Source organism: Melozone crissalis, unplaced genomic scaffold (assembly GCF_028551555.1).
Source record: "Melozone crissalis strain CALT ecotype California unplaced genomic scaffold, PUWL_Pcris_2 ptg000016l_1, whole genome shotgun sequence".
Lineage (NCBI taxonomy): Eukaryota > Metazoa > Chordata > Aves > Passeriformes > Passerellidae > Melozone > Melozone crissalis.
In genome coordinates this window covers 46806995-46824586 of record NW_026535794.1, presented here as the reverse complement: position 1 = coordinate 46824586, position 17592 = coordinate 46806995, and the positions used below count along the sequence as shown (strand labels likewise).

The window sequence follows — 17592 nt, the reverse complement described above, 5'->3', positions numbered from 1 at the left end:
TTATCCTCTTATTCTGAGGGTAGTCAGTAACTTTCCTTAATGTGATTCAAGCAGGAAAAACATCTTAATAGTCATGAATTGTTTGCTATGCAAACAGTTAAGTACGTTTAGAATTAAAAATACACATCTCATTCAAAATGGAAATGCTTCATACTTTAACTAATGAATCCAACAATAGATGTTTAGAATAACTTTCATCTGCCTCTGTACATGTCCTTGGTTATTAAAGGACAAGGATAAAGAGCAAAAGGTGACAACAGATTCTACCAATATATGTAAATAGAAAACTAGACAAATGTTTTAGGTGTGTAAACCAATATTTATGTTTGCAGTCACTCATGTACACCCTTTAATCTGGAGAAATGCTGGTGTATGCCATAGTTTGTTTCCTTCTCCAACTATGTACATTGATGTAATAAACAACTACTTAGAAATCCTGCCTCACCTGTCTTTAAACAATACTACTGCTTATTGACACATTTCATTGGTTTGTTTCTTCAGCTCCTCTGAGAAATTTCAACTAAACACACATGCAAAAAATGCTTTTGACTTTTGCCAAGTTGGTTAAACAGAAATTTAGAATTTTGAAGTAAAGGTATATCAAAGTTCAAGTGTCAGCACTTCCTATATAATACTATATATAGTATTAATTATATTGCTTAAAGAGCATAGAATGTGTCAGCAAATATCCTAGCATTTCTGATATATGAAACTGGAAGTGCCAGCTTAAAAGTTAAAGGGAAAAGCCCAGCTTATTAAGTTTGTTTCGAAGCATGCTTCATGTTTTGGATTTCAAAAAACTGTTTCATTTGCAGTCTATCTGATGAAGTCTCCAGGTTTTTAATTTATAAATTGCCTTCTCCTACTTCTATATGTAGGATTCAGCCTATGTGTATTTGAAAAATTCTACAATTAGGAAGGAAGATGCTCTCCCAATATTTTACTGTTGTACCTGAAATATGATGACTCTAGCATTTTATATATGCAGTATATTTAGCTGACAAGCAACTCTACTGCAGGACCACAGAGAATTAAATTCCCTTCCTCTCAAGAAGACGCAGCTCAAATATTAAACAAATTAGTGACAGGGACCTCCAAAAGACTGCTGAATCCACAGGTTCTTGACAGGAAGAGTTCAGGACATTATTTATGGAAACATTTCACTGAGAACTTTAAGTACAAAGGATTCCCCAAGGAGAATGAGATTAATTTTCTACAACACAAAGTCACAATCAGACTTCGTTTAAAAACATGAGCAATAATTCAAGTGTACCTATTTATCTATTTTACTACAGTGTAGGTTCTGCATTACAAATTGCCCTGGAAATAGTTATTTTCACTGCAGTTGTTTTTCTTTTCTCATTAGAACAACAGCAAGTTTTAAGGCCCAGCCTAAAACAACTGAAGCCCAAAGAAACCTTAATAGAAATCTACTGGAGTCTTTCCATTGCCTTTAGCAGCACTTGGATGAGGTCCTTTGTCAGCAGACAATGTTTCCATTCGCTACCTAGCGTCAGCCATTTCAATATGTGTGCAGTGTCCATACAGGGGATGTAAAATAAACAGGTTTTACCGCAAGCCTTTTTCCAGAACTGAGTTTTCGCTCTTCTGTGTCATGTCTTTCATCAGCATCTGTCGCAAATGCCAGCACTTGGTATCTGTTACAGGCAGTTAAAAAATATTTTTTTAGAATCGTATCTTTGTAGTTACCTTCTACATTAAGTAAAAAATAAAATATTATTATCATGAGTATGCATACACAGTAAAATCACAGCCTAAATGGACGGTTAGAAAGCCTACTGCAACATGTCTACTGTCAGCAAGGATGTTAAGACTAGTACCAGTGTAGGGTAGCAGCTAAATGTAAAGGTAGAAATTAAAACAAGCATTTCTATTCAGATTTTATGTGGACTTAAAATAAATTCAACAGTCTAAATATTAGTAGATAGAAGTACAGACCACAAAGATAGAAGAAACAAAGTATCAAATGATGAAATTGAAATTCTAATTAAAAAATTACTTTTTCTTGCTCTTATTAAGCTTTCAAAAAACTTCTAAACCACTCAGAAATACAATCTGCTCTGTCTAATAGTGAAACTTACAAGCAGCTCCATTAAGTAAACTAAAGTGGCTCCAATCTAAGAGACCACAGTAAACTGAAATGAGTAGGTGGCACATTTAGCAAAAGTTGAAAGTTTTGGGGAGGTTTTATTATTTTAATTGCCAACAAACCATGCTAAGAAAACTTGGCAATGAAGACATTTGAACAAACATCAACTGCCATAAAAGCTCTGCACATCTATCTGTCCTCTTTACAACTATGTAAAGTTGTGTGTTCACACTTCATCCTCACTAATTCTTCTGCAACTGTTTCCTGAATTTGTGCTGGTATCCTAACTCACTGATCTACCCCATTTCCTCTGTATGCACATAGATAATCTGTGGAATACTGAAGGTTTCTACATAAGTGAAATAGAATAGGACCCCAGTAAAACTGATCCAAAAAGTCATGGAGTGCCATCAGCTCTGAAGCTTAAAGCAACACAACTCTGAATGTTCCAATTCAATCTAAAATAGCAGTACATATTTTTCCTCATTTTCAAAGTTGGATATTTAAAATGATGACAACAATATTCTTCATATTCCACGAATGTATTGTGGTGCAGCAAAAGGACAAGATGTAATGGCCATATATAAAAACACAAGAAGTTCCACCTCAACATGAGGAAAAACTTCTTTACATTGAGGGAAGAGGCAGAGGTTGGCTGGGGAGTCATGGAGTCTCCCTCCCTGGAGACAGTCACAGCCTAACTGGATATTCCTGTGTCACCTGCTCAAGGTGACCCTGTCTTGGCAGGGGGCTTGCACTATATGATCTCCAGAGGTCCCTTCCAAACCTAACTATCCACTGATTCTCTGCTTGCTACTGAAGGATTTTAGTCTCTAAAATTGTTTTACTTGCAAAGGTAAACTGTGTACTTGGAGTAAAAAAATCTAATTGTTTAAGGTGAATGCTGTGACCTATTTAATAATACTGAGAAAGCTGCTTTTAGTACAACTAGGATGTCTTTAACTGCCCTCTGTAAGAAAGAATTTACTTCCCTTTCTCAGTTTAACACATTTATAACAGAAGTTGCAGATTCACAGAATCACTGAATAAATTGAGTTAAGGAGCCAGAAGGATCCTGACCTAACAAAATTTTCTCTTCACCATATTTTACGGATAGTTTTGGAAAGGACAATAACATTTAAATAACTAATCAGAGACCTAAAACAGAGGTTTCAAATCAAGCTCACATCAAACAGCAATACATACTGATATTTAGGTACCAGCTACCTGCATATAGTCTTTAATGAAAAAAAACTCAAGCCACAGTTTACCAACACAAACTTTCAATTCAGCTATCACATCAAGCATATAATAGGCATTTTGCCTTTAGGTCTTGAAAGAATTCAGGACCAACACAGCAAAAATTGCTATCAAATGAGGCAATTGGTCTGTAAGAGCTATAAGAAAATGGGTAATTTGAAGTTTGGCAACTTGTTCTGCTAAAAGCACTAGATGGAATTGTTGTATTTTTTATTCAATACCATAAAAATAACCTCTTCTCTCCTTAGTATATCTATTTCCTTCACTTTAAAAGGATTACTTAACTCTGTTCTAATGTCCTAATATTTCAGACACACACTAGAGATTAGTTCCATTAGTGTCTTAACATTTGACATTAAAGACCAATAACCAAGTGAAAAATTCCTTTACAACTATATCCCTACAGTAAGGATGGCACACTTTTGATTTAATAACAGACTGACTAATAATTGTAGCCACATCTTTTGTAAAGGTCAAGAATCTGAGCATAATTTAAACATGTGAGATGCTCATTTTAAAGGAAAAAATGTTTCTTTATTCCTTGACAGCATTAATAGATTATATTACAATTTTATTCTAATATTGTATTAGAATTTAAATTCTTAGGAAAATTATGAATTGTTTATTAAATTACTTTTACTTGCAGCATGTATATCTTGTCCAGTTTTAAGAAAACAATACATGATACCTCTAATCTGATTAATCTTAAGCAGTAAAATAAAAAGAATATTCCTTGAGAACTACAGGTGTCCAAACAGGGTAGTGTGACAAAGCACTGTGTTTAACTAACATTCTCTGGATTAGATTCCCATGGCATTATTTATAAAAAGGGGCATTCTTATTTTCTTCAATATGTATGATTACCTCTGAAAAAAATCCTTAAGGTACTTGCCCATTGCTTCAGCCTCATGAGATTCCTCTGAATGGCCACCCTATCTAGCCTTCTTATATGAGCCACTTCCAGAAATTAGACACTGTCCTTGAATTTCAGGACATACATTGTCCTTCTATCCAGGATGAAGATGTTAAGGAAATACTGGCTTCAGTATCATCATCATCCATCTTTGCCTGCTGGTTAGAACTGTGAACAACTATTGTTCTTACAGAGCAGACTGACAGCTCTGACACTTTTTCATCCATTTTAGGGGGTGTGGATTTTTGTCATCACAGGTAGTAGCTCTGCCCCAAACACCACCCCACCCCAATTTACTGCTAGGGATAGAGATTCTATAACCCTAACATTAGTCCTCTGTGAGAACAAGGGTCTGCAATGGGGAAACATCTTGTTTGAGAAAGGCTTCACAGCTGACATCCACCACAACGTCCCACTGCTCAAGCATCCATCTGATTCTAAACAGATGGATATTTGATAAACTCTCAACATGATGGTTGCATCAGAGAGCCCCATGGACTCAAGCTGCTCCTCCACAGTAAACACAAATGCTCCCTTGCCTGTCCACCAAAATCTTTCACATTCTCTTTCTTATTATCTATTAGATTTGTGTCTGGTTGGCCTTATAATACACAGACCCTCTGCTTGGAGGAAGTGGAAATGTCTTGTACAGTCTTCACTTTCCATATTGTTCTATTTTTCTAAATGTTGAACCCATAAACTTAATATGGTCACAAGCTAAAGCAGCTCACAACAGTTTCATCCATGTTCCAGTGCTGAAAGCACAGACTAGACTGAACTGAAGCAAGGAAAAAAACCTGGCACTTGGGAGCAACAGAGCCTTGATAAACTAGTAGACTTACTACCTTTATAAAAACAAAATAGGACCATAAAGTCCTCAGAACTCACAGCACAATTTCTTCTATGACTGTACTGAGACAGTCATCCCTCAGCAGCATATAACATCTTTCCTGCAACTACTTGCTTTTGGATACTCCAGCAAAGGCATTAAAAATTAAACAAGATTACCTCCAATGTGTTTTCCTAGTAAATGATACCACCAAAGTACACTATAATTACTGAACATAAACACTTACTTGTAACTCTCAACCTGCTGACAAGAAGAGACTGTAATGAAAGAGTCTGTGCGAGAGCTGTAAGCCAAAGGACCAGGCAGAAGAAAACCAGGTAAAAAGCGGCCAAAAGCGTAACTTTCCTGTTCAAACAACATGAGCATCCCATCCATGGACTGTATGCAGATCAAATCTCGACCTAAGGGAAGCAACAGAAAGAAACACAAAGGAAACAAAGCAATGCTATTTGTGTAGTTTTAATATTAAAATCGTGAGTAAATTAAAATTGTACTCATAAGTAATCCTAACAAAAGTAAATTTTCATTTATGGCAGTGTTTACTATGAGGAAAAACACTAAATATCCCAACCTCTATAAAAGCTTACTTTCTAAAAAAAACAAACTAGATTGTGGAGCGGAATAACATTCAGAATACATTAAAAAAAAGCAGCAAGATACTTTATTTCAAAACAAAATTCCTAAGGATATAACTGTTATAATTTCTGTCTAAAGAAATGTTTCAATATTCCCAAAACACTAAATTATTCTGGTTCCTAAATGCTTCCATACCTTACAAGCAGTCATAACAACTGTAGTTTAAATTAACCAATTCTATTTCAAGTCTACTTAAGCAACATAACAGAAAGACCCACAAATATGTATTGTTGTGAAAATAATACAAAATGGTAATATCTTCCATGTTTTACATTCACATTTTCTGTCCTTAAGGAAAGAAAAAACAAAAAAAAAGTCCAACTCTGTATTACCAGCAAGCCTAAAAAACATCAAATAAAAAAATTGCAGCTTGAAGTAAATTACTTCAAGCCTCATGCATTATTCAGCAGCCATAAGACATGACATAAGACATGGCTTGTCATGCCTCAAGTACACCAATCTAAATTCGAAGTCTCACTGGGAAGATTTCTTAGATCAAAAGCTGATTATGCACTTCATATGCAAGGGTAACAACTCGTACAAACAGTATTTTTTAGGCATTCAAAGAGAGCTATGCCATTAGGACTAACTCTTTCTGAAGCTGATAAATGCATCTCTCCTGAATTCATAGATTAGCTCTTACCTTGAAAACACTACATGAAATATTGAAATGTCTATTGTCTATTCAAATGTAATTCCAAATGTCTATTCACCTCAATTAAAATACTCTGTTTTGTCTAAGGAATGATTCTGTATGCATGAAAAACCCAAATAAATTGTCTGTTCTACAAGTTTCACCCTCAATCCTTTAATAAGTTTTCTAACAAAGGAAGGTGAAGCAAAACAAAAGTAGACTAAAACTTCATTCTTACAGTTCCAAAAAGGTAACAAAAGTCAAAGAAATATTCAATATCTGAAATGCAAAAAATGTACAGTGCAAAACATTGTTCATCTCCACTGTGATTCTTCACAGAAACTTTAACTACTTAAAAGTAAATAGTGTAAAAGGCCAGAAAGTATGTTGTATTACTTGTCCTTGTGATTGAAATACACAGTAAAAATTTAGTTTAGGGTAAAAACAGGGAAGAAAAAAAAAGAAGGAAGATAAAGCAGCAGGGTCCTTGCCACTTTCTTAATCTCTTTTTTAGATTTTCCCATTGTCTAAAAATCCTTTTGTTCCAGATTTTGCATATAATTCATAACATATCATAAACCCTATTACAAATAACAAACACATAATAAGAAGGACATTTGAAAGTGCAATTCAGATTGCTCATTTGGTTGAGGCAAAGTTGAATCTTTCAGTCTCTAGTGAAAAGACAAGAGCAAGACAGACTCTTCTCTGTGGCATCCACTTACAGGACTAAAGTAAACAGTAACAAACTGCATCACATGAAATTCTATCTGAACATAGGTTGGAGGGGTTTTTTGTTGGTGGTTTTTTTGTTGTTTTTGTTTTGCTTTGGGGTTTTTGGTTGTTTGGTTTTTTTTACTGTGGAGGTCATCAAACACTACAGCCCATTTTCCAGAAAGGCTGTAGATTCTTCTCCCATAGACATACAGAAAATACAACAGAACACAATCCTGAGCAACTTCTAGCCAAATCTGCTCAGGAAGTGGGATTGGACTAGATGGTGTCAAAAGAAGAATCATTCAAATCAGACATTCAAAGAAGTCATTCTGTCTTTTATCTCTGATCTACTCCAAGGCATCTACAGTAAATTTCTGTCCCTTCTAAGCTGTGAAATTTCACAGGATTTATTCCTATCACACACATGCTCCTGATCAGACAAGACTAGGAACCAGCAGGGAAAATTGAGCAGTTTTGTACTGGTATGCTATCAATGATAAAGACCCAGCTTCTACCTCCCAACTGCTGCTGACATTTTTATCACACTGCTGATGTAGTCTAGAAAGGATATGAGTGAGCCAGATGTATAAAATAATTATTAACCTATAAAAGTTCCCTTAGAAACTAGTATAAACACTGATATCTAGTAAAAGGTGGCAGCCCACTGGTTGCCACGACACTCTCTCAGATATGGTTATAGTATAGTCACTGGCTACTACAAATAACTAGTGGCATTTTTGTTTGATGCACAAGAAAACAATTCTTCATAACCCAGGTGTCTGTGTGACCACAGCCCTCTTACCTCAAAATCACATTCAGCATGAGGCACACTGTAAACCCCCTCACCACTTTACAGTAGCCAACTGTTTGGCTCCACTTCCATCTTACACCTCTCTCAAGAATGTAGCCCTGTAAGTCTGGGTATAGAGAATCTTCAAATCCCCTTCCACAGTCTCCTATGAATTCTCCTTCATCAGTAGTGTGCTACAAAGGAAATCTGCAGCTGTCCAATAGCCCTATTTCCTGAACTTTAACTTTCAATATCTAACTTCAGGGGAACTCCCTGGCACCTGTAACCTGAAGACAAATCAATTACAGATAGCAGCTTGAAATTTTTATTTTGAAGGGCACAGAGGTAGAACATACTTGTACTTTAGGGGTTTTAAGGCTGACTACTTTTCATCTTTTCTTGCACAGAAAAATATAAAGTCGGGGAAAAAAAACAAGAATGAAAAATTAAAACTGTAAAAAAAACAATTTAAGTCACAGAAAAAAATAACAATGTTATGTATGTTTAAATTTTTACCAAATTGCTATTACATTTTGAAAACTTCTAAGCATTTTTTGATATTGACCAAAAGTAAAAGACGTTAATTGCAAAGTGAATGTCCTTACTACAGCAGAAATCTTACCAATTTTGTAATATAATTAAATTTCCTGGTTATACTGATACTAGTAAGAAAACTGTCTCTTAGACAACTGCTGACCAAAATCTAGAGTTTAGGCTTGTCTGAAATATACAATTAAGTTGTTAATTTCTACTCTTCTGATGAAAACTATAGCAGATACAATTGATACAAAGTGATAATCCAGTAGACATTTTACAATTCAAATAACAGAAAAAAGTAAAAGTCATTACAAATGTTGAGGCTGCTCAAGTAACAAACAGTAATAGCTTCTGTTCCTCCCTATATTATGAACATCAATCTTCTTACCAATTCCATAACATCATGAAAGTGATGAAGTGAAGCACTACAGCATTTCCTGCAATATATATCAAGCTACATGTCATGTGAAACATGGGAGCATTCATCTTTAGCATGCATAACCAAAATCACACACAAATATCATTGTTAAAATCTCTCCTGTGTACACAGTAGTGACACAATAGGATATGACATGACATAATATGACAAGTTCTTTAGAGCAATGATCTGCAAGCACACTGTAGTACTGATCTGTACTGTCTAAAGAAACAGGAGCACGAGACTGAATCAGGAATCACTCTTTTGGCTTTTAAAAGCACAGCAGCACTTATTATTAATATGCCCACCACTTTGCTCATCATAATTGTGTTGTTCCTACTCGCTAATTTCCAAATTTGGATTTTAACTAGCTTGTCCTAGTGCTTCAAACTCCAGTTATCCAAACTATTACATGTAAAGCACAATTAAAGAATATTAAATTGTGTATGAACTCTTATTTCCCACTTTTCATAGATCAACCTATTTCCTTCAGCCATTTGTTTTTAATGTGTGTGTAGTGAATGGAGTTGTTACATTTCACTTTGAGAAATGCAGTCCTCCAAACACTCAACGAGAAATGGCCATTTCAAAAAGTTAATTGCAGCCAGTTGGCCTTGCCAGTGACACATTTATAAAGTGAAAATATAAACCACAGTGTTTTCTGCATGTCAGATGGTACCACTTAGTGTACTCTACATAGTTTCAGCAGCTTGCATCTCAAGAGGAATGTCCCTTAGTCAGAGAGTGCTACTTTTAAGCACAAGACTAGCTACTGTTGTTTTGTAGTTTTATTATCAAAAATATATTCCAGATATGAATATATTTACATCACACTTTTAAGCCACAATGTATTTTTAGAGCTAATGCAAAGACAAAACGAGAGGCAGGTGGTAGTTCTTTGAAATAAGCTTCTAATTAAAGCTATTTTGGGGCTCAAGTTTTTTTGCATGTTAATGATTTCCTGTACTCTGAGCTTCCCCTCTGGCATCAAATCATTTCCATAGAATGTACATTATGTAATCACAGGGCCTGAGCACCACATGAAATCAGGCAATGAAAACTGCAGTGGGATAAACTGGAAATCAGAAAAAATAAAAATTAAAAAGTAAAACTGTAAATAAAACAATTTAAGTCACAGAAAAAATAACAATGTATGTTTAAATTACATTAAATGACAGAGTTTAGGAAGATGCCAGCAGAGAAAGCTTTAACTGCCTTCAATGGTAATCAAATGCCTCACTAAAAAAGCCTCGTGTGGAAGGAGGCATCAATGAAATAAAATTAAAATATAAACTGGCATTTACAAGACACTCAGGAGTCTCAAATCCCTTTAATGATACAGGGGAAATGCTTTCCTCATATGACAAAAAAGTGACCAGTGAAGTGATGCACATAAACTACATTCTCACAGACAGGAAGACAACTTCCTGTCCTGACTTGAAACAAGCAAGTATGCTTTCCTTTTCCTTCCTCATTGAAATTTGCCCCTGAAATTTCTCACAGCATAGGGAACACAGACTTCCCCAGTTCAAACCCATTTTGGAAAACTTGCTGCTGAGTACAGCTCCTTTAGTAAAGCAGATCTGGGGCAACTGTGAGAAAAGAACTTCAGGGATCAGGTCTGGCAAATAGAAACACCATTTGAAAATCAGCTCTTCAAACAATGTATGCCGAGTAAAAGGCAAGTCTTACATTACCTCCCTAACCCAGTGCACAAAGCACGTGTCAGTGTACATTCAAAAAGAACTCTGAATTTACTAGCTTGGAGGTCTGGTGGCTGCTCCTTGCATAAATACAGAAAGGTTCAAAGTTCAGGGCTTCAGCTGTGGCCATTCATCCTAGGCCAGAGGATCTGACTGGCAATACCCTGAACACAAGCAAAGACAAAAACTGCCCCGCATCGCTCTGTGCTAATGCAAGTACCCCTCCCAACTGATGCACAAAGTGTACACACGTTCCAGCTGACACTGACTGGGTGCTTTTCTACTGGAATTGAACAATCCCTCCAGTAGGAAGGAAATAAAAAATAGAGTAGTGGATAGGAAGAGAAGAATTTCAAGAGAAATTAAGGAAAGTGTTTAAGGAAAACATGTATGTCCTTTCCTTTTAAGGAAAACATGTAAGTCCTTTTTCTATTGATGTTAGCTTGAAATATTTCTCAAACTATTCTGGATATTAAAGCATTGCAGTAAAACATATTCATAAGTCCCAGATGCTCTCTCTGTAACAGCCGTCTCTATAAGGAGCCTTTCTAGTCAAGTCATAGTAAAGCATGGAGTCAGAGCTGCCACAAGAAAAAAAAATGTCATTGCTTCTTTTACCTGTCATACTGAATTCTAATCTCTTGTAGATTTCTGCCTGCCATCAAACATTAGGAGGATTTCAGATGGAAAGAGACTCTTGAACTATTGAAGTATCTCCAAAGGCCAATCAGCCCTCACACTGTTAATCCCTTAGAGACTTGTGATACACTCCTTTGTTCTTGATTCAAGTCTTGCCACAGAAGATGACATAGTTAAATTATGTTACTTGGGAATTATGCCTTTAAATCTCATCTTAACCTGAGGTGGTGGAAGGACCCTTAGGAAAAACACTAGGATGGATAAAAGGAGTAGGATAGACCAGCATGCAGTATAAAGATCCCAAAGTGTCATAGCTGCAACATCCAACATACTAAAATGCCTACTGAAAGAAACATAGTATTTGGCACTGTGTATGCATGACAGGTAAAGTCTCTTCCCCTAAACAGACTGTAGTACTGTAGTACAAAAATTTGTTTATCACAACCTCCATATTAAGAGAATAATTTTTTCTACAAATAAAAGTGCATGTTTCCACCTAGTGCAAGAAATACCCTCAGTAAAAATGTTCAGGCAGCTGTGAAAGTGGTGTCACTCAAATTTTTTCTTTTTTTCAATGCAGAAGATTAATTATATATAGCTTAAATAGAGGAGGTCCTGAAAATGGCTCTATGCCTGGGTATAGCCTGTATAATGATGATTCATGAAGAGATGGCAAAATTCTTGTCCTTGAATTCTGCTTGTTGCCATAACTTGTTCAGTAACTACTTTTCAGGCCCTAGCAGCTGCAAAAATCTTCTTCTAAGAGCCTTGCATTCATACAGGCATTACAATACTGGCATAACTTTTTCTAAGGCAAGTAGGCGAAATTCCAGTCTGTGAACTTTTCTGCTCTCATCTAAAGTTATACACCTATCATACATTATATAAATATTACAGAACAACTCTACTGCACTAGCAAATCTCCCACAAACAAGTACTGTCACCAGCCGCCATTCAAAATCAATAACACTTGACTGAATAGTTCAGGCACATGGATGTTTTTAGGGAATCATAAATCAACATCAGACCTTTCACTGAGTTAAGCTGAAGTTGAATACATGCCCTATTTTTCAATATTTTTGGTACTTTCAAAAGTTATCAATTAGATCTTAAGTCACCATCATCAAATAAATCTACCAAGCTTAAAATTCCATTTAAAACAGACCGGAAAATTTTGTTCTCACGAAGCAATGAGACAGAACTACACGATCCCACTGTTAAAACCCAGTGAAATTCCCTATCTTTTCTCCTACTTCTCCTTTTATAGTCTCCTTAGACTAAGAAGCTTCATGATGGCTAAGCACTTCCCAAAGTACTTTGATGCATGAAGCTTTGTCTCAGGGAGGATGATGAGTGAGTTGAGAGCTTATGGGTTAGGATTAAAGGGCAAACTATTAACGGTGACACTGTTGTGGGTGATTGCTACAGGCTGCCTGAGGGGGAGGAGGAGGAAGCAGATGAGGTCTTATATAGACAGCTGAAAGTAGCCTCACAGTAACAAGTCCTGGTTGTCATGGAGGACTTCAACCACCTGGACATCTATGGAGGAACCACAAGTAAGGCATAAACAACCCAGGAGATTCTTGGAAAACACTGACAATAACTTTCTGGCACTGGTGGTGAAGGAGCCTACTAGGAAAGGTGTGCTGCTGGACCTTACTAACAAACACAGAATGTATGGTTAGATGTGAAGGTTGGGGGCAGCCTTGGCTACAGTGACCATGAAATCATTAGTGTCCTGTGAGGAAGAAGGAGGTCAATGAGTAGGATCACAACACTGGACTTCAGGAGAGCTAACTTTGGCCTCCTCAGGGACCTTCTTGAAGAATCCCAGGGGAACATGCCCCAGAGGGACGAGGGGTCCAAGACAGCTTGTCCAAGCAGTTCTGTGGAGAAGGACCTGGGGGAAACAAGCAAGATGTCCATGAGCCAGCAGTGTGCCCTTATGGCCAAAAATGCTGATGGTATCCTGGGATGCATCAGGAAGAGCATTGGCAGCAGCCTGAGGGAGGTGATCCTGCCCCTCTACCCAGCCCTGGTGAGGCCACATCTGGAATGCTGTGTCCAACTCTGGGATCCCCAGTACAAGAGAGACATGGAGCTTCTGCAGCAGGTCCAGGGGACAGCAACAAGGATGATTATGGGATGAGGTCATCTCTCCTATGAGGACTGGCTGAGGGAGCTGAGCATGTTTAGTTTCAGGAAGATAACTGAGAGGAGCCCTCATCAACATATATAGTAAGTAACTGAAGGGAGAGTGTCAAGAGGATGGACTGAGACTCTTCCCAGCGGTGCCAAGCAATAGGATGAGAGGCAAAGGGCAGAAACTGATGTACACAGGAAGTTCCACCTGAACATGAGGAAAAACTTCTTTACTGTGAGGCTGTGGCTAAGCACTGGACTATTCTGCCCAGAGGGATTGTGAAGTCTCCCTCACTGGAAATATTCAAAAGCCATCTGGAAACAAACCCAACTAACACGCTCTAGGGACAAGCAGGGTTTGTGAACTAGATGACCTCCAGGGGTACCTTCCAACTTTACGCCTTCTATGTGATTATTTACTAACTTTTTGAGCTAAAGAATTGTTAAAGATATGTACTGAAGAATGATCTCCTGAGTAACTGCATTCACATCCAAAGAACTCATTGAGAATATTTATAACAAAGTCAGATGGTCAGAAGCTTACAACACAAAAGTGAGGGTTTAACGTACAGAATATTAGATGAAAGTCCAATATAACTTCAAGAAGTTTTAAATATACCCTAAAAAAATTAGAAATAAACAGCTTGACTTAATTTGCTAAAAAACACCAAGGAAACACAGCCACTTTTCACATTCAAGTCATTTGTCTATATATATCCTAGGCTAGTAACCAACATACAGAAAAGCTTAACTCTTACTTTGTGGTCAAATGACTCAGTGAATTACATGTCTATCAAAAAAAAAATCACCATCCTACTAGTTGTTTCCTTCTTGGCAATCTTAGAAAAGACATCACAGGAACAATTTGTTATCCTGTATTTTTAGCCTGTTGGAAACACACTGAGAACATTCAAATGAGGAGCTGGCTGTAAAGGGGCTGATCACTGATGAGGGCCAGGCTGGGCATCAGTCAGTAGGTGGCGAGGAACTGTACTGTGCATTATTTGTTTTTCTTGGGTTTTATTTCTCTCTTCATTTTATTCCTATTATCATTCCTATCATACTTCATTTACAATTTTGAACTGTTCTTGTCTCAACCCACAGGTTCTACCTTTTTCTGATTCTCTTCTCCAGTCCACCAGGGTGAAGTGGGAGAAAGTGAGTGAGCAGTTCTTTGGTACTTAGGGGCTAAGCTACCACAATGATGTAGTAGAGCAATTTTTGATAGGAGTGATTTGCACCAAAATAAAATTAATATAAAGCATTATAGTTTGTACAAGATACATTTCAACCCTCAGGAAAAGCAACTAACAAGGGTTTGGTGACTCTCCAAATAAATTCCTATAGGTTGGAGACTTTTTTTGTAATGGAGTAATCATTGATGACCACTGGAAAAATAAACAAAAGCTACATACACACTCTTCTAAAAGACCCTCTGAGAAGACAAAATAGACTAAATAATTAGAAACTAAAACTTCATTCTTTTGGAGGAAAAATTATGGGGCAGCAAACAAATCTTATAGACAAAGGCATTCACATGAAATGCTGGAACATTTAAATAAGAAAGTACATATGTAAATAATAAAACTGTACATAGGTTTGAAATAACAGAAAATTCATCATGCCAAACTATTTACCAGACAGTGTAATAACATATAGTGCATTTCTAAACTTTAGAGACAGCATGTCTAAACTGAAATAAAACATCTGATGTGATCTCAGACAATTGACTCACAGGAAACCAGAGAATGGCAGGCAATAGCACTAAAAAGAAGAGTCTGGAGATTAGAGTAGGATGATGAATTAAAATGAGTCAACAATATGTCATCAAAAGACAAAAGTCAGATTGGGCCATTATTAATATACATGTGCTATTAAAAACACATGAGGTAATTATTGTTTGCCTTTGCACTCACTGACTCTTGGCAGGAGCACTGCAGAAGCCACAACCCCACATGTAAGATACAAAACATTTTATGCTACCCATGCACAGTCACTGCACACTTTTGGGCACCACACCTCAACAAGGGAAATTAGACAAAGTGTCACACAGAATTTACCAAAGTTTTGAAAAACAAGTCTTTCACTTACATATACAACTGCTCTCAAAGTTATGTATTTCTGCAATTGATTTTACTTCAACTTAAATTATAGTTCTTTTTTTAAACAAATTGCTGATTAGGAGATTTATCTAGGAATTCACAACTGAGGCAAAATTCTGGCCAACTGAAGGCAATGAGACCTTTTACTTCAAGTAAATGTGATCATTAGGCTACAATCATTACTGTTAAGAAGAGGGAATGGATGGTAAGAGATTCAGAGAACATTTTCCTTGATTATTTTTTCATTCACTTCTTCAATTTAGAGAAGTTCTAACTCAATTATTAATAGGAAAAAAAAAAAAACACACTAACAGTTTTCCAAAGTTGAGTGAGAAACTATTTAGAAGTAGTCATCACCAAATCTAAATAGAAATGAAATCTAAATGAAAAAATTTCAAAGCCCAAACCTTTCAAAGAATCTGTCCTTATGCAGAAGCAATTTAAAAGGAATGGAACAGTTAAATATCCTGCTCCTTTACAGAACTAGCCAATAAATCAAAGTCTGAATTTATACTGCTCCAGTGTTTAAACATAGTCATAAGAATCATTTAACCTTACAGCATAAAACTCAGCTGATAATTTTTTTTCTGACTAACACCTAATAAAATTTATTCTTGCAGAATTGTAGAAAAGTTAAATACAGTCTACCCTCCTCACAAAGTTTCCTGTTACAAGGTTGCATGGTTTATGCATATGTTGTATTTCATTATTAAAAAAATTCCTCCATATAGCACCTTCTTTGTTGTAACACTCAAACATACTTTGCCTCTAGGCCAGTGCTATAATAAAAGTAAAATGAATTCAAGGCCATTTGCTGAGAAAAAGATAGGTTCAAGGTATTTTCACACTTTTCTACTTGTTACATTTTCATGTCAAAGCTGTATTTCCTTTTTTCCTTGCCTTTGCTATTGTTTTATTATCTGCCTTTACTGGTAGAGTACCCATGAAACAACTTCAAATAAATCTGAACTACTCTGGAAGCTGAATTAAGGCATTAAGGTTTCAGATGAAAATGTACATTTCAAAGCCTATGCTTATTAGGGGAATCCAATACTACATCATTTATCAATGCATTTGAAGAGTGATAGAAAACTGTGGTTAATTCACTTATTATTTAACTATTAGATAATGCAAGTGTGTGGAATCACACAAAGCAGTAACAGTGCTTTTGTAGTTCAAAACCATTATCTAAGGAAATGCTATTCAAAAATAATTCAGCAGTTATTAAAGCAAAGTTATTAAACTATGATTTCTGCCTGTCGCTAAATAAAATCAGTATTCCATTCCAGAGCAACTCAATAGATTGTGTCCCCCACTGGTGAGCTACCAATATGCTGGGGGTTTACTTCTTAAGAAGATGAAAAAGTCTTTAAAATTGAAAAAAAGAACTTTTTTTTTTTCATTAAAAAGAAAACTAGAAGCATTCAGAGTGTTTATACACCCACCTTAATGTATCACTTACACCCTGAAGAACAACCACAGAACTCAATCCTCACCTGGGAAAGGGCGTCCTCCTCCCAGAGCATGTGATCATTCACACACTTCCTAAGCACTTCAGAGAGCAGCTCAGGAAACCTGCACTTCAGTCACCAGGCCTCAAAGCAGAGAACTTTATTATTCACTCCTTATACATTGATGTTTGTTCATATATGAGCTACTATCCTGCCCAGCATTCAGCCTAATGCACAACTGACCACAGGAAATTTATGTGATAATCTGTAAAGCTGCCTTAGGTTCAAGTAACAGTGGCTTTGTTTTTACTTTAAAGCCCTCCTCTACTCTTCACATTACTTCAGCAGAAATTTATTGCATATACTTTCCTCAAACATAAGTCACATCTGACTCAAGGCAAACAAGGCAAAGAATGAAATTGTGGCTTAATCTGCAAACTTTTTCAAAGAAGTAATAAGGCCACTTTTCTTCCCCTATAAAAAGCATAATACCATCATTTCTTATAAGCAGGCTCCACACCAGTAAATCTCTTTTTAAGAACAGTCAGGCACAAGAAGTACATTGACTGTTTCTCAAGATGTAGAGGAGTTAGGCTAACAGTATAAAGTGGCTAAGTCCTAAACCATCCAACAGAAAATGGTAAATTAGGAGTAAGATTCATTTTCCAAACTACTGTCTTCTTTCTCAGA

The 17592-nt window shown here is 36.4% G+C and overlaps 1 protein-coding gene across 1 annotated transcript in view; it reads right to left on the bottom strand.

Annotated features, from left to right (window-relative positions):
• Positions 1 to 17592, bottom strand: part of BBS9 (Bardet-Biedl syndrome 9) — a 283769-nt gene that overhangs the window by 247474 nt on the left and 18703 nt on the right. Inside the window, exons 6-7 of the mRNA XM_054273742.1 lie at positions 5360 to 5534; positions 1574 to 1658 (exon numbers count right to left, since the gene is read on the bottom strand). Of these exons, the coding sequence (XP_054129717.1) occupies positions 1574 to 1658; positions 5360 to 5534 (260 nt within the window). The remainder of the gene's footprint in view (positions 1 to 1573; positions 1659 to 5359; positions 5535 to 17592) is intronic.